This window comes from Sceloporus occidentalis, unplaced genomic scaffold (assembly GCF_023333645.1).
Source record: "Sceloporus occidentalis isolate IW3139 unplaced genomic scaffold, rSceOcc1.0.p SCAF_7, whole genome shotgun sequence".
In the NCBI taxonomy this organism is placed as follows: Eukaryota; Metazoa; Chordata; class Lepidosauria; order Squamata; family Phrynosomatidae; genus Sceloporus; species Sceloporus occidentalis.
The window spans coordinates 92163623-92187545 of NW_028316987.1; the positions used below are offsets into that span (position 1 = coordinate 92163623).

General features: G+C 40.1%; 2 protein-coding genes across 5 annotated transcripts in view; both read left to right on the forward strand.

Moving 5' to 3' along the window:
• LOC149310102 (putative ubiquitin carboxyl-terminal hydrolase MINDY-4) overlaps positions 1-23923 on the forward strand; it is a 110373-nt gene that overhangs the window by 80950 nt on the left and 5500 nt on the right. For 3 of the 4 annotated variants that reach the window (XM_089533701.1, XM_089533704.1, XM_089533703.1), the window contains 2 exons: positions 6000-6180; positions 13680-13752. In XM_089533701.1, the coding sequence (XP_089389827.1) occupies positions 6000-6180; positions 13680-13752 (254 nt within the window). Of the gene's footprint in view, positions 1-5999; positions 6181-8676; positions 9660-13679; positions 13753-23923 lie in introns of those variants that run through there. The other variant, XM_089533702.1, reaches the window with a different exon arrangement.
• Positions 9474-10644, forward strand: LOC149310103 (uncharacterized). Its single transcript, XM_089533705.1, has one exon. It carries the CDS (start codon positions 9474-9476, stop codon positions 10077-10079), a length of 606 nt encoding a protein of 201 aa, XP_089389831.1. The 3' UTR covers positions 10080-10644.

Below are 23923 nucleotides of genomic sequence, written 5' to 3' on the forward strand. Positions count from 1 at the left end.
CCGCTGCGGCTCCCTCGCTCAGCAAATTAGGGCGGCGGCAGACCACCCTTTTGGACGGTCTGTATCCCGCCTTCCTTGCCTTTCTGTTCCCCTCCAGGACAAAGTTTGGAGATTGAGGACGAAGAGAAGGAAGGATCAGGGACCTCCAAGTCTTATGCTTCCTGGGAGCAACTTTCACTCTCCCCACAGTTTGACAACCACCGGCATATTGTTAAAATTGGGGAAAGAGAGAGTTCTTAAGGCAAAAATAGTGTGTGGACCCTTGTACAGAAGGAACAACAGAAGGAAGGGAGCCACCACAGACTTCCATGCTGACCCTCTTCTTGGGTCCATAATAACTATAATCCATTTGGACAAAAAGATGAGGCAGACATGTTAGGCAGCTCTATCTAGGAAATGTCGGGGTCTCCCTTGGTGAGCTTGGTCATTACCTTTGCCTTCCTGATGCCTCTAGCGACATAATGTGTATTGCTGTTGGATTCACTATTTCCTTATTATTTTTACACATTTTTTTCTGGTTGTACCTCAACTATGATAACCAACGACAGATAGATTGCCACATATATTGATTGTGGGAATGCACTCGCTTGGTTTGTCCTGTCCAGTCTTATTGGTGAGTTCCAAATAGAGTAAACCCATTAAATTCCTTTTAACTGGTGAGTCAATTCACAGGTAAAAATCTTATTGATTCATTAAGTCTATTCTAACAATAGAATAGCAAACTAGCAATATAATTCTGGCCTATGTTTATTCATTTGTGTCTTATTTAAAGCATTTGTTTATTTCTACCTTATCTCCATTTTTTACTATCTTTCATTCCTTTCTTCATTTTCCAGAATTTGGCACATGGTCATAGAACACTCTGACTAACCCCCTTTTTTATCTTCAAACACAGCCTCACAGCCTGGGAGTGTGATTTATTAATGCCAAACCCTTCATCCTCTTTGCAGTCACCCGTATTTTGTTTTTTTACTTTGCTCTGCCAAAGTCTGCTCTGTACTCCACATCATGTTTTCTCTCTTTCTGGCACTTGGCACATCCACTTGCCCTCTGGAACATCTCTCTCAGAACTGTAACTTTTTACAACCAAGGCTGGCATTGGCTTTGCTTGCGCTTCTCATACGTATCTGTCCTGGATTAAAGACAGGGTGGAAAGTAGTCAGGTGGAGGGGGCATATAGTCTTGCCAACTGAAGAGAACGGATAACCTGGAAGTTTGGTTTTATCTGTATTCCTGCTCCCATCCTCCTCTTTTCACCGTCTTCCTCCACCTCTTTTCTCCCCACTCAGTGGATTTCATTTTGTGTCTTCTAGTCTCACCTATTTTTTTCATAGTGCTTGTGTGTGAAAGGAGTAGGGTTGCCAGATCTCAGGGCCTGTCCTCCAGTCTCCAGTTTTAATAGGTCATCCCCAGGTGGACTATGAGGATGCAAGTTCTCCAACAGAAAGGGACTGACTGCAAATCCCTAGCTCAGCTAGAAGAGCAGCAGCTTGCTACAATTTGCAAAGCAGTGATTCCAAAACACTGGTTCTCCATGTGTTTTGGACTTCAGCTCGCAGAAACCTCAGCTATTGTGGCCAATGCTCTGGGAGCTGAAGTCCAAAACACTGGGAGGACCAAAGTTTGGGAGTCACTGCTTAAGGAACTGGTTGCTACAACTTGCAAAACTCATCAAAGTGGGGTTGGGGATCTATATATTTTCTTCCTCCTTCCTTCCCAGTCTTTGTGGTACTAGAGATCACCCTCTACTCTGCATCCATCATCTGGCAAGTGAGCAAATTAACGAAGAAGGGATAATTCCCTCATTTCTCCTTGATCCAGGAACAGCCCCTTTTTCTTACTATTTCTGCCTCAGTTTCCAAACAAGAAAAGAAATTCTGTGTGTGTGCTTCAATGATAAGTGCTGAGCAACTCTGGCTGGTGCATAATGCATAATGCCTTAGGGAGCCCGACCTGAGGATAAATCTATGAGTGTGTATCTAGGCATTTTTACGTACTTTAAAATGCCATACCCAAGCAGTATTGAAAACTATCTTCCATGTTCTCTTTGTCAAGTGGCTACAAAAAATAGGAGCCTACCTATAATGTTAGTGACTCCAGAGCTTGGACCTCATGATCTTGAGCATATGTGGATTGTATATACTCAAGCCATATTGCCTTCCTCCCGGACTGAAGGAAATAGAGCTGTGCCATCTTGGTCTTAACTAGTAGCCAGCATGAACCTCCTGGACTGACTGGCCAAGCCCAGTATTGTATATATAGTGAATATTTCCTCTCCCTCACTTTCTTTTTAACACAACAATAGTTTGCATGCTTCGGACTACACTTTTTCCTGTTAAAATCCCTAGCTTCAGCTACATCAGGAATCCTGAGCTGGAAAACATTTCCTTCTATGTTTAGACTGAAGTGAGAACTAATATGTTTGCATGAATGCCCTGAAGGCACCATATCCCATCTGATCTTGGAAACTAAACAGGGGCAGGCCTGGTTAGTACTTGGAAGGGGGACCACCAGTGAATACCAGGCTCTGTAGGCTATATTTTAGAGAAAGACAATGCTAAACCACCTCAGAATATTTTTGCCTAAGAAAGCCCTATGAAATTCATTAGGGTGTCAAGTTGACTTGAAGGCACATACCTTTGCCCCAAAAACCTGAAGGCATCACATCATATCTAATCTTGTAAATTAACCAAGATCAGGCCTGGTTAGTATTTAGAAGGGAGACTACCAGAGAATAGCAAGTGCTGCAGGCTATATGCAGAAGAAGCATTTGCACAGTTTTCACACACACACACACACACACACACATATATATATGGGGTATTTGGCTTGGGTTTTTTTTACAGAAAAAAAGTTTCTTCTACAAGATTATTGGGGGGGGGGGGGTTTGGCCAAGGAACAAGGGATTTGTATATGTGTGCAAACAAACAAATAAAAAATCAAACTAAAGAGTCCAGAAATGTAAAAAGTCTTCCATCAGGTCACCATTTTCTTGAAGGGGTATCTTGATATGTCAGCACACCCTTTCTTGTCAAGGATGGGAAAATTCCCAAATTTTCTTTGCACCATAACATGCCTACTTATGCATCTGGATTCTTATGCTCTGATGCAGGTACAGACAGCTATGATTGGTACAGTTCCAATAAGGATTTCAGAAATAAATTCTGTGTAGATAAGAAATAGTATTAACTAAGTGATTCTCTTTGTACTGTTCAGATCAACTTGCCTGTCCAATCCTATTTTCTCCTAGCTCTTCCTTTTAACCCTGAAAAATGTATTCATGCTCAAAGAATGTATTCATGGCCTGATTTATTTCACTTCATACCTTGCAATCCTTGTCCATGCTGGAAACAGGAAGTGTATTTTCTTCTTGCTACCTTTTGTGTAGCTGCAGGAAAAATCTCATCTCTATCAAGAGGTGAAATGGATTTGGAAGTTTTGAACTACCATGCTGAAAATGACCGGGTCATCATAGTGTTGAGAGAAATTAATTTTTACATCATGAGAAGAGGAAATAAAGCCAAACAAGCGTAAATACCCCTCCACTCTACTCTCCCAAGGAGCTGAAAATTGGTTTGCCCCTTTCAAAAGAGTTGACATTTTGCACAATACCAAAGACTACAACTGAGATTTGTGAGAACAAATAAGGGTTATAGAAGAAAGGACAGGGAAGTCTACAAACTGCTGATTATGCTATGTCTGCCATCTTTTCCCAGCAGTGAACTTCTGGGAAAGTGTCAGAAACGATCAAAAGGAGGCGGTGTTTCTAATAGTCTTTATGCTATTAAACACATAATGTGTGTTTGATATTTAGGAACCAAAATGCTGCAGCCAGAATGCTGAGTGAGGCAAGTTGTAGGGAATGTACAGTGTGCCCTGGGGTTTGGTTCCAGGACACCTTGTGGATGTCAAAATCCATGGATGCTCAAGTCCCATTAAATGCAATGAACAATAATATGGTGTCACCTGTATAAAATGGCAAATTTGAAGATTAATTTTCAGAATTTATTTAGTTTTTGAATATTTTCAAGCTGCGGATGCTTGAATCCGTGGGTAAAGAATCCATGGATATCGACAGCTGACCGTATAGCCTCCTTGCTGAAACAACTCCACAGGTTGCTGATCGCTGGCTATGGCCATTAAAGCCTTATAAAGCTTGGGTCCAGACTATTTTAAAAATTGTATCTCCCCAGATGCGCCTGCACATTTTTTTGGATTTGCAGTGAAGATCACTGCCAGGTTATAAAGAGGAACAGTGAGGCCCCAAAGCCTGGCCAGTAGTAGGAATTAAATGAATACTCAACATTTTTCTTGTTAATGAGAAAGGGCATATTTTTTTAAAAAATGGCCAGGTGGTATATTTGGGGATATCGTGTGAAAAAATCATTTGTGCAAGTTTAAGAAAAGAAAAGAAAAAAGGTCTAAAATCAAAAATAAATTGCACAGAAACCCTTGTGACTTCAACCAGCGGGGAGATTAGTTTTGAAATCCTTTGTTTCTTGCATGCAAGAATGATATAAGCAAACATTTGCATCTCAAGCCAGGGCCCTGTATGACTCGCCAGTGCAGCCTTGACTAATTCCCAGAATGTTTTGCAAGAATTTGGTGATGGTCATGAAGTTTTGTTGTTGTTTTTTTAAAAGGCCAGTCAATATGGGAAAGTTTCCTTGAAGCAAGGAAGTTTTTTTAAAAATCACTGCTTTAATCGAGCAATATATATAGTTTCAATCCAGAGAAATATATTGGTATGTTTCTAATTTCACATCAAAAGACAATTCTTAAGTATTTGTTCCTTCTCTGGCGAGGGTGAAGGGAGGCAAAGCACTTATTTGATTTTCAAAATGCTACCATATGCATATGTTTAGAAAGGAAATCCTCTTGATATTATCTTCCCCCAATTGAAATCTACCTTTTGCCCTTTTCTGACAGCATATTTATAACTGTGGGTCTCTGTTCACAATTCAAGAATTTATCAAAAACAAAGCAAAGCAAAAGTACTGTGTGGAACAATGGGTTTAAAAATAGCAATTAACAAAATCAGAATATGGTCAATATATCCGGAGAGATAGAAAATGGTTATCTAACTGCAACACTGAAAGATAAGTGGCAGGATATAATATTTGAGACTTAGTGCGTGGATTTTGATAGAATCATAGAGCTGGAAGAGACACCAAGGACCATCCAGTCCAACCCCTTGCCATGCAGGAAGACACAATCAAAGCCATCCAGACTGTTTAAAAACCTCCAAAGAAGGAGACTCCACCACTTTCTGTGGCAACGTATTTCACTATTAACAGCTCTTAACTGTCAGGAAGTTCTTGCTAATGTTTAGGTGGAATCTCTTTTCCTGTAGTTTGAATCCATTGCTCCGGGTCCTAGTCTCTAGAGCAGCAGAAAACAAGCTTGCTCCCTCCTCAGTATCACATCCCTTCAAATATTTAAACATAGGTATCATTTTACCCCTTAACCTTCTTGTCTCCAGCTTCCTAAGCTGTTCCTTATAGGGCTTGGTGGTTTCCAGACCTTTCACCATTTTGGTCACCCTCCTATAGACACGTTCCAGCTTGTCCACATATTTCTTGAATTGTGCTGACCAAAACTGGACAGAGTTTTCCAGGTGATTTCTGACCAAAGCAGAACATAGTTGTTTAATATGGGACTAAGCCACTAAGACAGTGATTCCTAAACTCTAGACGTTTGGACTTTGGCACCTACATTCCTAAGCTATTGGCCAAGATGACTGAGGCTTCTGAGAGCCAAAATCCAAAACATCAGGAGGATCATACTTTTGGAATCACTGCAGTAGGGAATAGCTAAAAGATGAAGGGACCCTTTAAAAATATAAAATGATGATAGGATTGCTTCTGCTCCTGTGAGGACTAAAAATACTCAAGATTCTGAAGCCACAGTCAAGTTTATAATGTTTACTGTTGTTCAATGCATTGTTCTTTGTCTTGTCTTTTTTAAAAAAATGTTTGCACTTCCTCCCTTTTGCTCAGGTTGGCTGTTATCTGAAGACTCCCAAGTTTCCCATTTGGCTCGTGTGCAGCGAAAGTCACTTCAGCGTACTCTTCTGCCTGCGGAAGGATTTACTTGGGGACTGGAAAACAGAGCGACGGTTTGACCTGTACTACTACGATGGCTTAGCCAGTCAGCAAGAGGAGATCCGCCTGACCATTGGTATGGAAACCAACACTTGTCAAGATGCTGTAAAACTCCTTGTCTTGTGGATGTTGGGCAGACGAGTAGTAGAATGCTTTTCATGGAACGACTTTGGATCCCTTGAGAAGTTACAATCTTGACCCTTCCAACCATGTTTTAAAATTTTTTTATTAAACTATTTTAATACACAATATATTAAAAAGAGAGGAAAAAATTCACATATCAAACATATCATACATAAGAAACAAGGAAAAAATACAGACTAAACTATATTAACAAAAACTAAATAAACTAAATAACTACAACAAATATTATTATACAACAGCAAAACAATATAAACTAATTTTATAAAATATCATCCATTTCTCAGTCATCCATTACTTTCGGTTGCTAACCATAAGTTGTTTCTCTCTATATATACACATCCTAACGATCTTACTATCTAGACAAATACTATGATTTCTTTCCAACTAGTTTATATTAATTTCATAACTAGATATTTTTTAACTTAAATGTTTTTAACTCAAACCTTTAAGGTCCACAATTTACCATATTTCTAATAATTACGAGCTTTATAATTTTATTACTCCTCTTCTATACCTATAGTTGCTACATTTCCCCAGTTTTGTTGGCCCTTCCACCCATGTTTTTGAGGTTCTGAAACAAGACCTGTGATCATGGACTCTCTCTTTCACTTACATGCTCAGCTTAACAAAAATTGCAGGCTTTGATCAAATCAAGATTGGCTCTTACATATGAGCAACCAAACACCAGCTTGAGTGAACCTCTCAACCAAATGTTGAAACTATGGTTTGATCCTGTGGTGTTTTCCCATTACCATGTTGTAGCACTTTCATTCTACTTTAAGTAGAATTCTGGTATTTGTAGTTTGGTGAGGCATTAGAGCTCTCTGGCTGAGAATTCTAAACACCCAAACTGCAAATCTTAGGATTCAGTAGGATGGAACCATGACATTTAAAAATGGAATCATACTGCTATAACTATAAAGTGTCAAAGGGCCCCAGCTGTCTAATTATGGCTCTCCCCTTGGACATAACAGGAGTTTCATAGTTATGACATTTCTGGAAGCCTGTTTTAGGATGTTATTGAAAACAAGTGATTGCATAATGCCATTTATCATCTTCCCTAAATAACATCTAACTAATTCTGCCCTATTGACTCCCTACAGCTAAGTGTGGGGTTCACTCCAGAAACTTATTAGAAGCTATTCTTTGCTTTTTATTTTTCACTCCCAGTCACTCTGACAGCTTAGGCTTCTCAGTCTTTTATTCTCCTGCTTGTTTTTATGTAGCAACTGGAACCACCATTATTATTATTATTATTATTATTTTCACAGCTCACCCATACGTCTAGCCCTCCTTTCCCCTCCAACAGCCTAGTGCCCCAAACTGAAAAGCTGAGAAACTGCTATTCATAGAGGTTGCAAAGGAAAATGGAGTGGGTGTTTTCAAACTGAGAGCTGTCATTCAGAAAAACATGTAAGAAAGGGCTTGGGGGAGTGGAATTTAGTGCTGAGACCTGAAATTCTCTTCCTTTCCCTTAATTTCAAGTTGATTTTTGGCAGCACTCAGAACGGAGGTGTAGCTGAATTAAAATCACTTTCCCCGTGAATTTTTCCCTTCAATCCCCAAATTTTAGCATTGCAAAGTGGTGCATTGAAAATCATTCTACCTAAGCTTCCAGGTTGGGACATGGCGCCTTACTGAACGAACTCCAGACAGCTCCGGAGTCGTTCTGATCCAAAGCGGGTCTGAGACCTCAAAACCTCAATTTGAGGTCTCAAATCTCCCTCCGGAAAAGGGGGGAATAGAGGGGGCTCGACGGAGGGCTCAACCACGTTTCATCTGCGCTGGAAATAGAAGTAAACTCGCAAGTTGCAGGCGAGGAGAAAGCAGAGACGCGGAGCCTGTGAGAGCAATCCACGCCCGCAGAAGGATCTTTAACGGGGAGCCTTAGGTTCCTCGTACAGCGACGTCGCCCAACTTTTTGGACTGTGTTATGAATCTTATAGAAGAAACAAAATGACGCTGATCTAAAAGTTCTCCGGGGCATAACTGCCATAAAATAACCGATAATCTGTAAGTGGTAGAAGAGATCTGTGGCACCAAAAGACTTTCTATGGTTTACTATCAAGAGAAACTCCGGGTAATATTTGGGAAATACCTTTCTCTTTTTTGGCTGATTATAATTTAGAGTGGACTGTGAATTTGAGAGATGAAAATTGGGGATTGGATACTTTACTGACTCTATATTTTTATGTTTATTTCCGATTTCTGAAGAACTATTATTGGCTGAACAAAGTTAAATCTTTCTGGGATTGTGGAACTATTAGATTCCCCCTTTCTTTTGGAGAAAAACTCAGAGAATTTATCTGGCTTTTACTTTTCCCTGTTTAATGGAATGATATAAAAAGGCTGCGCTCAAGAGGAGATACATCTTTAAGAGAGACATCCCCGTTGCTGAGTTTAATTGTTTAAATTGTTTAATTGTCAGAGTGCCCTTGAAACCCACCTGTGAAAGGGAGGATCGTCTGCAGAGGAGGCAGACAGCTGGGAAGGAAATAACAAGCCGTGGAGGACTGAGGAGTAAATAAAAGAGGAGCGAAGAAGAAGGACTGCTAGAGAGGTCAGTGACATCACCGGATCTGAGTGCAGAGGAGAGGAAGAAGGAAGAAGAGTTGGAGGAATGGGAGCAGACAACGAGAAACTATAGAGTGGCAGAGGACGGCTAGAGAGGCCAGTGACGTCGCCGGATTTGAGAGCGGAGGGAAAGGAAATAGCAAGAAGGAAGAAGAGTTGGAGGACTAAGAGCAGACAAAAGAGAGCACAGAGAGGCAGAAGAAGACAACAGCGGGCGGAGAGAGGAGAGAAAGTGTGATTGGAAGAAGGAAATATACTGATGTTGCTTTAAAGGACTGTAGAAGTAAGAAAGTATATAGGCAGAATACAGACTGTTTAATATTGTGGGAAAACTGCTCTGAACAGAAGGGGGTTTAGTCCCCATATAGTAAGCTTATTTTGGAGGGGGAAATAACTTTGCTGGCATATTAGGAGGGGAGACAATATTGTGTTTGGGAATTTTATAGAAGCAATTAGATTTATAAGTGAAAGTTTAAAGGTTATTTTTGCTCTATTTTTTCTTCTTCTGTGTCCCTCCTTTTAATATGTACAAGTGAACTTTATGTTTTTTGGACTTAACTTATCCTATTGAACCGTAACTGAAGTGAAAGACTCTGTAGATATCAGTATCTTCTGTTGTTTAAAATAAATGAATTTTGGGAACCCTGAATAATGAACACAAGGAAACAGGCACAAAAAGGGAATACGCAGATTCAGAGAAGACTGTCATTGGAAAAAGAGAAGGTTATAGATATGAATGAACTAATTTTGGAAAAAATAGAAAAATTAAATTTGAATATGAACAATTTGTTAAAAGAGCTTACTAATAATTTTGCAAAGGAACTTTCAAATTTTAAGAAAGAAATTAAGCATGAAATTAGAGAAGATTTGAAGGAAATTAATCAAACAGTTGAAAAATTAAATACTGACTTGCAAAGAACAAAACAAAGAGCAGAAATTTTGGAATTCCGAAATGAAAAATTGGAGAATGAAGTAGCAAAAATTAAAAATAAGGAAGATATAGAGCTGGATGAGAAAGCAATTCTGGATCTGAAGCTGAAAGAGAAATCAGTGACAATAAGAGGCATCCCTGAACAAAAAGATGAAAATCTCTATGAAAAATTGATTGAGGCAATTGCAAATTTTTTAGAGAGAGATACTGAATCTTTTGAGAATGAAATTGATAAATTATACAGAGTTAATTCGTCAGTGGCTAGACAAAAAGGTCTACCACAAGATGTAGCTGGGTTTTTTTGTACAGAAATCAATGAGAGATAAGTTTCTGAATTGTCATAATGAAAATCCATTCCAATATGATGGAATTGAAGTGAAGGTTTTGAAAGACATACCCGGAAGATTGCTTCAGAAAAGAAAAGAATACAACAGTTTAACTTCCTTTTTAAGAGCAGAATGAACACCATATAGATGGGAGATCCCTGAAGGAATTACTTTTTGGTGGAAAAAGAAAAGAATTAGAATATTTACACCACAACAAGCAAAAGCATTTCTGACGCAAATAAAGAAGGAACAATTCTCGAAAAAAGAAGGAAAAGATGAAACTGGAAGTGGAGGAGCCAGTATAACCAACTCTAATTTTGATCTACGGAGTGAAAAAAACTCAGCGGAAGAAGAATTGTTAGATTTGCAAGGAGCAGGCTTGGAGTTTGATGATCAAGATCTGATACAAGAAGAACTCAGATTGAGACGAGAAGAACAAGAAGAAGGAAGATTGATTTAGGAATATTAACATCCAGAATACTGCCTTTTCTGAACTGATACTTTTATCTACAGAACTATAATAGAAGTGGAAAATTTTTATGACCTTTTTTACTACCTTTATATTTGAATTTGGGTTGAAATAAATTTACAATAAAGAATTATTTTGGAACTAAATGGGTCAATACTTTATTCAGGAGATACATTTTGAATCATGGCACAAACTATAAAATGTTTGCCTTCAAAGTTAATATGTTGCAATGCATCCTAAGCACACTTCCCTAAGAATAAGTATCATAGAATCATAGAGTTGGAAGAAACTGCAAGGGCCATCCAGTCCAACCCCCTGCCATGCAGGAAATCACAATCAAAGCATCCCCGACAGATGGCCATCCAGCCTCTGTTTGAAGACCTCCAAGGAGAGAGACTCCACTACACTCTGAGGGAGTTTGTTCCACTGTCGAACAGCCCTTACTCTCAGGAAGTTCCTCCTAATGTTGAGGTGGAATCTCTTTTCCTGCAGCTTGCATCCATTGCTCTGGGTCCTAGTCTCTGGAGCAGCAGAAAACAAGCTTGCTCCCTCCTCAACATGATATCCCTTCAAATATTTAAACAGGGCTATCATATCACCTCTTAACCTTCTTTTCTCCAGGCTAAACATACCCAGCTCCCTAAGGCATTTCTCATAGGGCATGGTTTCCAGACCCTTCACCATTTTAGTCGCCCTCCTTTGGATACGCTCCAGTTTCTCAATGTCCTTTTTGAATTGTGGTGCCCAGAACTGGACACAATATTCCAGGTGGGGCCTGACCAGAGCAGAATATAGTGGCACTATTACTTCCCTTGATCTAGACACTATACTTCTATTGATGCAGCCTAAAATTGCATTGGCCTTTTTAGCTGCCGCATCACACTGTTGACTCATGTTCAACTTGTGGTCTACTTGGACTCCTAGATCCTTTTCACATGTTGTCTCCTTAAGCCAGGTGTCCCCCATCCTATATCTGTGCATTTCACAGTACCTTACATTTCTCCCTGTTGAAGTTCATTTTGTTAGCTGTGGCCCAGCTTTCTAGTCTATTCAGGTCATTTTGAATTTTGATCCTGTCCTCTGGAGTATTAGCTATTCCTCCTAATTTGGTGTCATCTGCAAATTTGATAAGTATTCCCCCAATTTTTTCCTCTAAGTCATTGATAAAGATGATGAATAGCACTGGGCCCAGGACAGAGCCCTGTGGGACCCCACTGGTCACTTCTCTCCAGGATGAAAAGGTGCCATTGTTGAGCACCCTTTGGGTTCATCCGGTCAACCAATTACAAATCCATGTAACAGTTGCCTTGTCTAGCACACATTTTAAAAGTTTGTTTGCAAGAATATCATGGGGAACTTTGTCAAAGGCCTAACTGAAATCAAGATACACTACATCCACAGCATTCCCTTCATCTAACAAGCTGGTAACTTTATGAAAGATAAAGTTCTCAATAAAAGTTCTCACTGTTCTCAATAGCATTACTGTATCTTCTAAGTAAAAATTCCTGGGTGAAACCCAGTCAATGACAATAGAGCACGATGGATGGATCTCTAATCAGATTCAGCATAAGAAAGTTTCCTCTGTTTCCTTTTACTTTATCTGCACTTCCTGTATAAATGGAAGGCCAACAATATCACCCTGATTCCGGGCCATAAGTCACGTAAGAAGCATGAATGCAGCTTCCTTTTGGCTGGATCCTTAATGATTGTGATGATGCTTCTGTTAGAGCATTCATTATATTGTCTACAAGCATGTTGCTGAAAATTCCCTTCCCAGAATTGCCCAACTCTTATCCCATGTTCTCCCACCATCATGGACTCCAGTGCAAAATAGCCTGCCTTGTAGATTATGGATTTGAGTTTCCCATTATATTATTTTCCCTGGGTTGGGATGTGCAGATTCATTATATGATGCCTTCCACTCATGTGAACATTAGAAGAGCCCTGTTGGATCAGACCAAGAGCACATCTAGGTCTCGATTCTATTCCCACAAGAGCTGATCAGGTGCTTATGAGAAACCAATATGCAGGAAATGGAACACAATAGCACTCTCCCGTTCATAAACTTGTATACAGTAGCATTCTTATTTAGACACTGAAAATAATATACAGCCATTCATGACTAGCAGCCATGGTAGCCCCAGCCCCAAGAATATATCTAATGCTCTTTTAAATCCTTGGGAGATTCTCAGAACTGTAGTCCAAAAAAATAACACCTCCAAGCTCTGGTTGAACGTCTGCCTTTACAAAAGCATAGAAGCCAAAATAATAATAACAATAATAATAATGGAGCTCCAGTTGGTGGCCCTCACCATATCTTCTGGCAGTGAATTCCATACTTTTAATTATGGTTTATGTGGAGATGTCCTTCCTTTGGTCTGTCAGAAAGATCTTCTCCTACTACTGAACTTCAAAAAATGATCAGTATTGGAATACCAATCTAATTGGAATACCTACCTCAGCATTATGAGAGATGGAAGAATATGTTCACCTATGTACTTTCTCCACACCATACATAAATTTATACACTGCTGACATGTGGATTTTGTTTGGGACAGAAACATGAAATGCTGTGTGCATTTCATATCCATTTTACTGCAATACTGTCTCATGTAAAGATAACCCCTGGGCTGGCTGTTAGATAAAAATCAAGCCAGGAGAAGGAAACTGTTACTTGTGTTTGTATTTCCAGTCCAGAAACAAAGAAAAGTGGCCATTTATATAAAAAAACAACCACCTTGGAATTTATGCAAAAGCAGTTTTTAAGGTGCAAAAGCCAATATTTTTGTTTTCACAAAAATCCCAAAATAACAAACAATAATCCAAAAATGTCCCAAACCTCTCATAATCTTGTCCAGCAGGGAGAAAACTGAAATTATTCATTCTTGCATGCAAGAATGGAAACAGCACTAAATTACGTTCCTAGGATCTGTAAGGGAACACATTCATGGAAAAAGCAGCAGGTGCAGGAATAGTTAACCCTTCTTTTTTCATATCTGCTGATCTCTGTTCCTTCTTTGCCCTTGTCAATCCTTAGACTATCCTTAGGATATGCCACCCCAGAGGGTTTCAGCAAACATGTGTAATCCATGCTTCTCCTGTGACAGTGCATATTTGACTTGTCCCTGCAGATACATCGCTGCCCTGTGTTGAAGACAAAGAAAATGACCTCATTCCTCCACTTGAACATTGCATTCGGACCAAGTAAGTGAAAACCATTGTACAAAGGGCAAGGATTCCCACACCCAACCCTGACTGCTTAACAGAATAATTTTGTGATGTGCACATTTTTCGAGCATTATATGATAGAAATATATGTAAATTAAATTCTACTTTACAGAAGTCACACAGGGGGATGCTGGCATGGCAGATCATCATGTTTCATTCTCTTGACTTCTGTGTTCATTTCCCACAATGATTCCCTCATTTTCTACTCCTCCAGACATCCAGAGGGTTGCTTATATTATCATGGTCTCCACTTTGGTTAACCAGAAGCGATGACAAAAAGATTTCTGTACAGTTCTCGGAATGCATTTGCACTTTGTGTGAAGCCACTTGAGGAATTGACACTGCTCAGAAATACTCTTTTTCATGCACCCATCTTTCCTGTGCAAAGCAGAGTGTTTCCTATGCCAGAAACATACTTTCTGTGCAAAAAAGTAGATTTTGTGCAGACAAACAACATAGATTTCTGCACAGAATAATTCCACAGAAGACTTTGCAATGCGTGAAGAACCTTACTGTTCCACTTTTCTCATTGGGGAGTTCTCCAGCATCAGGAGACTCGGAAAATGAATAGCAGTAAATATGTCTTCAATCCCTAATCAATAACTGCTGTTTTGTTTCCTCAGTACATACATCAGGGGATGCTTGCCTGTTGTTTCCTGTCTGTTGGACAGCTGTTAAAGACATGGCACCCCTCTGTCTATTTAAAAAGTCACAACCCTTTTGAATGCAAGCTACAAAAGTTATGTTTATATGGTTCTTTCCCAGCTCATTTGTTCTGGCCTGTTGAAGGTTTTTCCTAGGCCATTTCCTTCTGCTTCATGGCCTTACACAGTCTTGCTTGCCTATACCAGATCTTGCAAAAACTGTATGAAGCACTATGTAGAATGGGGATATTATTTTGTTATGAAATGTAGTTGTATTGCAGGATGCAGACTGGAAATGCAAACAGTAGCTCTTTGCTTCCTATCTTCTTGTCTTCAACAATGCCAGCTAAATTGCACGCAGCTTAGGAAAAGACATTACCTTCTGTGAGTTTTCAAAGACTGTGTAAACTATTTCAGCCACCATTAATGTTCCATTTGTTGGAACATTACAATCTTTTTGTCACAAATAGTCTTTCCCTCTTAGTTTTACTTCACGTTGTTACTTGCCAGGTGTTAACTTTTTCTTGAAACTTCATAGCAATATAATAAAAATCATCACATGCAGTACATCCTGTATGAATATTTATTCTATTGTGGTCTCTGGTGACACAAGCTTGGTAGGTTTCTTAGCTTTTAAAAAGCTTATAAACCCCAATTCACCAAGGATTATAGCAAAACATTGGAAGGGAATCAGTGTTTCTGTGGTAAGTAATTATTTTTCCCTGAAAACTATTTAAATATTAAGATGATTGAAAAATATGTTTCTTGGATATTGGGATACCCTGACTAGAAACAATCCTGACAAGAATCTGCCATTCAGTACTAACATTATTAGATTTTCCTTGTGTTATTTTTGTGCAGAAAATAGTGTTTTCTTTTCAGGTTTCATGTGCAGAAAATGCTTTTTCCTATACAAAAACACTTCATGTGGATATTTCAGAGAATAAGTCCCCACTTGTGAATAGTCTTCAGAAATTTCAGAGTTTTTGAAGAATTTGTTGCAGCAAGAATATTGCTAAACTTATTCATCACTTTTTTGGAGCTGCCTTAAATTCATGTCATTCCTGTGGATGAGACATCTCCAAGCCCTTCTATCCTCCACTGCTCTGCTTAGGCCTTGTAGATATAAGCCCGTGACCTCCTTAATTGAGTCTAGCCATCTGGCACGCAGTATTTCTCTCTTTCTACTGCCTTCAACCTAGCATTATTGTCTTTTCCAATAAGTCATGCCTTCTCATGATGTGGTCAAAAAACAACAGCCTCAATTCAATTATCTTGGTTTCCAGGGAAAGTTCAGGCTTGATCTGTTCAAGGAACCATTTGTTTGTCTTGTTGTCTGTCCATGATATCTTCAGGATTTTTCTCCAGCACCACATCTCAAATGAGTTGATTTTCTTCCAATCTTCTTTCTTCACTGTATCCGTACATGGTATGAGTATTTATTGTGGTCTCTGATTACACAAGTTTGGTAGGTTTCCGTATCCGTACATGGTGATGGAGAATACAATGAATTGGATGATTCTAACTTTAGTGCTCTGTTGTATATTTGAAGTTGTTACAATCCTAGAAATATGGATACTGATGAAATATTTCATGGGGAGGATTCTTATGGGGGTGACGCCCTCATATTAACTGCCCCTTTTTGGGGGCATATGTCCCTCATAACTACACCGCAATCCCTTCCCTTTCCTTTGTTTGATACTTTTTCTTGGCAGAGCAGATGTAAGACAGCTAGATAATCAACAGATGTAGTTGCACATTTTTGTAGCTTGTTTGTGAGCTAAGGATAGCCTTCCAAAATGTATAGCAGTGTGCAGTCCAAAGGATCCACCTATGAATCCAGGAAGGGTGAATTATATCAGTTCATTTAGGTATGTGAAACAAAGAAAATTTTTTCCAGGTTTTGTTGTTGCTGACTGCCACTATGCACCTTCCTTCACACCACGTTGACCACTAGAGGGTCAGCTTGTTTTTCTTGTAAGTGGAAGGGCGGACTTGGCCTAGGGAGATTCCAGCTCCAGATCCCTACCTGAGATTGACCTTTTACAAGCCTTTAATCAAAGTCAGAGAAGCAAACCTACCCGCTTTCTTTGTGCCATTTCAAACTTCAGGATCCATTGCAACTTGTGTTTCCAAACATCTGTGTAAGCAGCTATGCTTTAATTCAAGTGCTGAAAAGAATGTGCATTTCTTGAGGTTTTTGGCAAATGCCACAGGGCCTAATATATTCCATCACCCCAAGGAAATGAGCAAGGCTCATATCATAGTCCCGATTCTCTGTTGTTTTCTGTTTCCAACAAAGGAAATAACTTTTGCCTGAGGTGGTGGGGGGAATACTCTTTGATCCATTCTTGATCGCAAGTGGTGCACTATATCTTGTTATGCTCCTAAGCCCTACTTTTCCTGGCTTTTGCCTTGCTTTGGTGTATACCTGTGTGGAATGCAAAGGTTCTTTTTCAATCCCACTAGAATGTTCAGTCAACATTGCCACAGGGGTGCATATATATTACTTGCAGGAGGCAACATATTTAATAATCAGAGGCTACCTAGTATGGTTTGCTACCTCCAGACATTTCCAGGCCAGGTTCCAAATCATGAAGCCCTCCAGATATTGTCAAACTGCAGCTTCCAACATCCCTCTTCATTGGCTATGGTGGCTAGGGCTGCTGGGATTTGCAGTCTAATAACATTTGGAGAGCCTTATAATCCCTAACTCAGTTTAAGAGTTAGATTATTTCTTTGCCAACAATACACTTGTCCCCCCATATTCGCTAAGGTTAGGAGCACAAGACCCCCGTGAATATGGAAAAACCACAAATAATAAAACCACCATGTTTTTACCAGAGAGGACACCTCTCTAGGAATCTCTAGGTCCTCCAGTGGAACTCTGTGGTCAACGTTCAACAGACACTGACCATAGAACTGCTCTGGAGGAACTACAAAGGCCTAGTAGAAGATTCTCCCTTGGAATCTCTAGGCCTTTCAGTGCAACTTTTAGTTAAAGTTGACCATAGAGTTGCATTGGAGGACCTAGATATTGCTTGAGAGAACATATTAATCAAATCCACGAATAATCAAATCCGCAAATATCAAATCTGCAAATATGGAGGGATGAATGTACAGCGCGCCCGCGTCATACGCGGGCGCACTTTACGTGGACTTGAGCTTACGCGCTCAAGCTGCGGGGCGCACACAGGGCAGAAGGAGTGGGGTGTCCCATTCAATTGAATGGGTGCATGTGCCCGTTGCGCGCCGCCGCGCCACCGCGCACGAACCCCATTGTTTCCAATGGGGCTTGAGCATAGGCGGAATTCGCCTTACGTGGAGGGATCCGGAACGGATCCCCACGTAAGGCGAGGGCTGACTGTACTTCCCAATCCTGTAAATACTTATCTGCACTCAGATGTGTTGTTTCTGAGCAGGATAACTTAGGGCAGGTGTGGGAAAGCTGTTTTTGGACATCCTTTTCTGTTTACTTCCATCAGCATGTTGAAGAGTCAGGAATAATACAATGACATCTGGTGAGCCATGGTTTCCCTGTCCCAGTGTCTGGGGGCACCTGAGCACTTTAACTAGGGATATGAGACCTTTATGGTTTCTTCAAGGGAAGTAATAGTACCACTCTATTTTGCTGTGGTTAGATGTCACCTGGAATATCAGTTCTGGTCACTTCAGTTTAAAAAAGATATTGCAAACTGGAATGTGCCCAGAAAAGAGTGAGCAGAGATGGTGAAAGGTCTGGCAGCCAAACTCTATGTGTGCCTCTGCATGGTAGAAATAATATAGTTTGACACCAGTTTAGATGATGTAGCTCCATCCTGTGGAATCTTGGGATATGTAATTTTACACAGTCTGTAGCCTTTTCTGCCTAAGAGAGCTGGTGCCTCACAAAACATGCAATACCATGATTCTGTTGGCCATGGCAGCTAAAGTGATGTCAGACTGCATTATTTCTACAGTGTAGATGCTCCCTATGAGGAATGGTTAAGGAAGGTGTGTGTTAATTAGTCTGGAGAAGAAAAGAATGAGGGATGATACTGTAGCCATCTTTAAATATCTAAAGGGATGCCCTGTAGAAGATGGCACAAACTTGTTTTCTGCTGCTTGCTCGTGAAGGTGGGTCCCAAAGCAATTTCAGAGAGAAAAAGAGAGATTCTGATCAAATATTAGTAAAAACATCCTGACTCTAAGAGCTGTTAGTAGAATTAATAATCTACTTTGGAACATGGTGGACTCTTCTTTATTGGAGCTTTTAAAACAAAGATTAGATAGCTTCCTCTTGGGATTGCTTTAGCAGTGGATTCCTGAATGGCAGGAGACTGAACTAAATGTTCTTTGATAGCCTTTCATAGAAATACGATAATTCTATTATAATTCCCCCAGCCTGTTTGTAGGCCTTACATTGCCTGCCTGCTTGTCCCATTGAGAATACTTCTATTAATTCACTCTGTTTCAATGGGCCTGAACAGACAGGCCAAAATAAAGCTGCTTTGGGTCACTTTGGAGATATGCTGTTTAAATCACACACACACATCTTAAGAGGCCAGAAGTTGCACCAAAGTTGCGCTCCAGTCCTTAGGACTGGAGCGTGGCTTTGGTGTGACTTCTGGCCTCTTAGGACGCATGCAGCATTTAAACAGCATACCTCCAAAGTGACCCGAAGCAGCTTTATTTTGGCCTGTCTGTTTGGGCCCTATACTTTCCTCCATCTTGCTTGTGACACACCTGGTTCTTCTAACTGGGCCCATTTTATCTCTCCTATGCTTTGTTTATAACTTTAAAGCTCTTTATTTCTGTCTATGTACAAATGGCAAGCAGTTAACATTATGGTAACTGAAAAGTCAGCCAAGTTTCATGCTGCAGCTTTTGAAACAAAGACGCAAAGGCTGAGTATTGTTGACTTTGATTTTATTTCAGCCTTCTCTTACTCTGTATTAACATAAATTTCATCATGTTGTATACATAGAACTGGCATGCTTTAAATTGTAGGCTGGTTTTGATGCCTAAACTGTTATGCCTTTTTATGTTCTTATGGGCTGGAACAGATGATATTGAAAAATTATTCCGATTATTCTTTAGACAACCCCATCTCCAGGGATTTAAAAATGTTTGCTTGACCATTTATGCATTTAAATTGATATCCTTCCCAACAGACTCTTCAGAGTGTGAAGGGATCGTGTAGCATTTTTGAGACTAACTGAAAGAAAGAATCTGGTTGCATGAACTTCTGTACACTTCAGACTACTTTCTCAGATGCATGGGGTGGAATGGAGGGTCCAGGGACAGAGTTGTATAAGCAGACTGTCTGTGAGAATGCAAACTTTGTGGATATGGAGATGAGGTGACAAGTTCAGTTTTAAGAGTTGCTGGGGAACAAAGATAGGACGAAGAATGTTGCCCAAAGCCAAGGTAAGTAGGTAACCAATGAATGAGTATTGGAATGGTAATGTGGGAATTGGAAAGGAGACTTGATGGACTGGCCAAGAGAACACTCATGATGCTGGGTGGTGGGGTGGTGGTGGTGTTGGTTTCCTGGCACACATAACACTTACTAACTCCCCGGTCTTCCTCTTTCCGTTGTCTTCCAATGTCCATCATTAAAACTGAACTTGTCACCTCATCACCATACCCATGAAGTTTTGCATTCTCGCACACAGCCTACTTACATAACACTGTCTCTGGACCATCCATTCTGCCCCATAAATCTCAGGAAGAGGACTGAAGTCTGTGAAAACTCATGCTACCAGCTTTGTTTCCTCTTTCAGCTAGTCTAAAAAGGAGCTACAAAATCCCTTTCCACTCTGATTCCCCAGATTAACATGGCTATGTCTTTGAACTCAACAAACCTTTTAGTTAATGCCAAGGGAATCAAACCTAGGTGCTGTCCAGACCGGCTGTTTGCACCGGCCTGGATTTGTCCTAGGGTTGCCCGAGGGTGGCGCCACGGTATGCCCCGCAACCCTAGCACGTCACAGCAGCGTCAAAATGGCGGCACCCTGTCTACATGGGTGCCGCCATTAAGACGTGACGAACGCCATTTGCGCACTTGGGCGTCACAAGTGCAACGAAAAAAGAACCCGCTTTTTGTGGGTTGTTTTTCACCTGTGGCTTCCTGCCGGTGGGAAAGGAGGCGATGGCAGACTGCCCTTTTTGGGCTGTCTGTGTCCCGTGCCAGTTTTCCAGTTTGAAGAGTCTGTCTGTGGCTGTCCTTATGCTAAAAGTTATAGGGGAGGAATCATAGCTCAGTGGTAGACAGATATCTGTGTTGTTTACAGAATATGCTTGGTTCAGTCCTCAGCATCTCCAATAAGTCCCCTGCCTAGGACTTGCTGAGCCACCACTAGTCACATTAGGCGATGCTTGTCTTCTTAAGTTTCTTTGGATGGAAGAAGTTGCCCACTCCATCCCAGTAAGAATGACTTTCTGCAGTGATGTAGAAATGACTCTGAGCATCTCTATCATTATATTTCTATTAGGGCAGATAATATGTCTGTGCCATCACATGCAATCCCAAATGCATGCAAAGGGATCTTGTTGCACCTTTGAGGCTAACTGTTCAAAAGAGGTTGTGCCATAAGCTTTCATAGACTTAGTCTATTCCATGCATCTGAGGAAGTAGAGCTTATGCTACAATTTTTTTCATGGTGATTGCTGTTGGACAGTGGAACACACTCCCACAGAGTGTGGTAGAGTGTCCTTCTTTGGAGGTCTTTAAACAGAGGCTGGATGGCCATCTGTCTGGGATGCTTTGATTGTGAGTTCCTGCATGGCAGGGGTTTGGACTTGATGACCCTTGGGGTCTCTTCCAACTCAATGATTTTATTATTAGTCTCAAAGGTGCTACGAGAACCTTTTGCATACTGATATTCCAGACTAACATCACTATGTCTCTGAATCCCAATGCTAAATGTGTTAGCTCAATAATTAGTACCCCTGGATATTGGCAGGGCAAGATTACATCCTAGTAAGCATCCACAGATAGGACTGCAGCCTCAGATTCTTTGTCTATGTTCCTCCAAATGACTTTGTGATGCAAATGGATCCTGGATCCACATTGGATCCATCCTGTTGCTGTTGGGTCATATGTGAGTTATAAGAGGAATAAGTACCTCCCATGACTTGAAACGGCCCCATGAAGATAGGCATGGAGCCATCTTCCAGTGCCCACCAGGGCATTTGCTTGGCTAAATCTTTCCCAGTTTTTCTTTGTTGAAATGGAAACAATGATTAATCAGAGTCTCCAGATTTAGAATGTGTGGAACGTAGAGGAGCCCACATACACCAAAGAGGATAATCCTCTGATTTCAAATATCATACAAAAAGGAAATAGTTGGGAAGTGAATCCCCCAAAAGTGCATTTTGATGAGAGGAGTGTTCTGACTTCCATATATAGTTATAATCTGGACCAATTTACCAAGTCCCATTTTTGTTTTGTCAGTTGTCTACATTCAGCTCAAAGATTATTGTCATGACCATGAATCATAACAAAAAGTAGTAAAAGAGTATTGAATACTACATAGTTCCATAACATTGCTTCCAGCAGTTGCATTAGTGTTGTTTTTAATGTTTTAATGATGCTAGGTTGAATGTTTATGTCATTTTTATTGTTTAAAAACCTTGTTTATTAAATGTATTAATTGTTTATTGCCTTGCTGGCTTTTTACAGAAAGGCAATATAAAAGTACTTAGAATCAATAACATAATAAAAACCAACATTCCCTCCCTAATATTCTCATTCATCATTATAATGTTCTGCCATGTTTTTGTTTAAATATATTTGGTATGGATTAGGGATGGACGGATCAGTCTGTTTTGAGTCTATGTCGGTTTCATATGTGATGGTCATTTCATTCCATCCTGCTTCCAAGTTATCTGCATCGTTTGCCCCCAGGGGAATCAGCACAAAAATTCACTTGCATTTTATTGTATGTTGAGTAAATTACACATTTCATTTGCATACATTTTTTAAAGCTGAAAACTGTATTGCAAAATTTAGAAAAGTGTAAGATTGGAAGGCTGTTTCCCCACCTGTTCAGTCATTTGAGAGGTGTACGCCCACATTAATAAACTTAAAAATGTGGACCAAATGGAACTCCTGAGTATCCTTAATATGGATTTACTTTGAAAAATCAATCCACATAAACACAAAGTTAGCTGCATGATTTTCTCAGTAAACTGCATGAAAATGGTCCATCATTTACCAATATAATATTGCTCTTCAAAATACAGTGGGTGCTTGGTATCCGCTGCGGTTTGGTTCCAGGACTCCCTGTGGATACCAAAAACCGTGGGGCTGAAGTCCCATTATATTCAATGGCATAGTACGATGGTGCCCCTTTTATAAAATGGCAAACTCAATGTTTGCTTTTTGAAATTAATACTTTTTTTTTAATATTTTCAAACCATGGATGCTTGAATCTGTGAATAAAAAATCTGTGGATATGAAGAGCTGACTGTATGCTAATTTACTGTTGCATACAACATAAAGTGTGCTATTTTTTCAACATATGTTTATGCATTGCTGTAAATCCCCCATCAGTCTACATATGTTAACTGAAATGAAACAGATTGACTGTTCACAAGATAAAAACTAATGATCAGATATCATCGAATCCTAGAGCTGGAAGAGGCCATCCAGTCCAACTCTAATCTGTCATGCAGGAAGACACCATCATAGCACTCCCAACAAATGGCCATCCAGCTTCTGTTTCAAAACCTCCACTCCAAGGCACCATATTCCACTGTTGAACACCCCCTATCCTTAGGAAGCTCTTCCTAATGTTTGAGTGGAGTCTCTTTCCCTGTAGCTTGAATCCATTGCTGTATATCCTAGTCTCTGGAGCAGTGGTTCCCAACCTTCCTAATGCTGCGACCCTTTAATACAGTTCCTCATGTTGTGGTGACCCAAACCCATGAAACCCATGCAACATTATCATCATAATTAAATAGGTGTTTTCCAATGGTCTTTGGCGACCCCCATGATAGGGTCATTCGACCCCCAAAGGGGTCCCGACCCACAGGTTGGAAACCACTGCTCTGGAGCAAAAGAAAACATGCTTGATCTATCCTCAATATGACATCCCTTCAGATATTTAAATATGACTATCAAATCACCTCTTAACCGTCTCTTCTCCAAGCTAAACATACCCAGTTCCCTAAGTTCCTCTACATAGGGCTTGGTGGTTTCCAGACCTTTCAGTATTTTGGTTGCCCTTCTCTGGATACACTCTAGCTTGTCGATACCCTTTTTGACATGGGGTGCCCAGAACTGGACACAGTATTCCAGGTGAGGTCTAACCAAAGCAGAATAGATTGGCACTATTACATCTCTCAATCTAGTACTATTACTTATAATAGTAAAAGTAATATTGCTGGAAACTTTAAATCATATTTATTAAGGGAACCTAATGAGAATGAGATTGAATGCTTACTTGCTCAACTAAATGGGCAATAAAATAACTGTGCGTTGCTTCATAGTATGAATTAAACATGCAACATTCAGT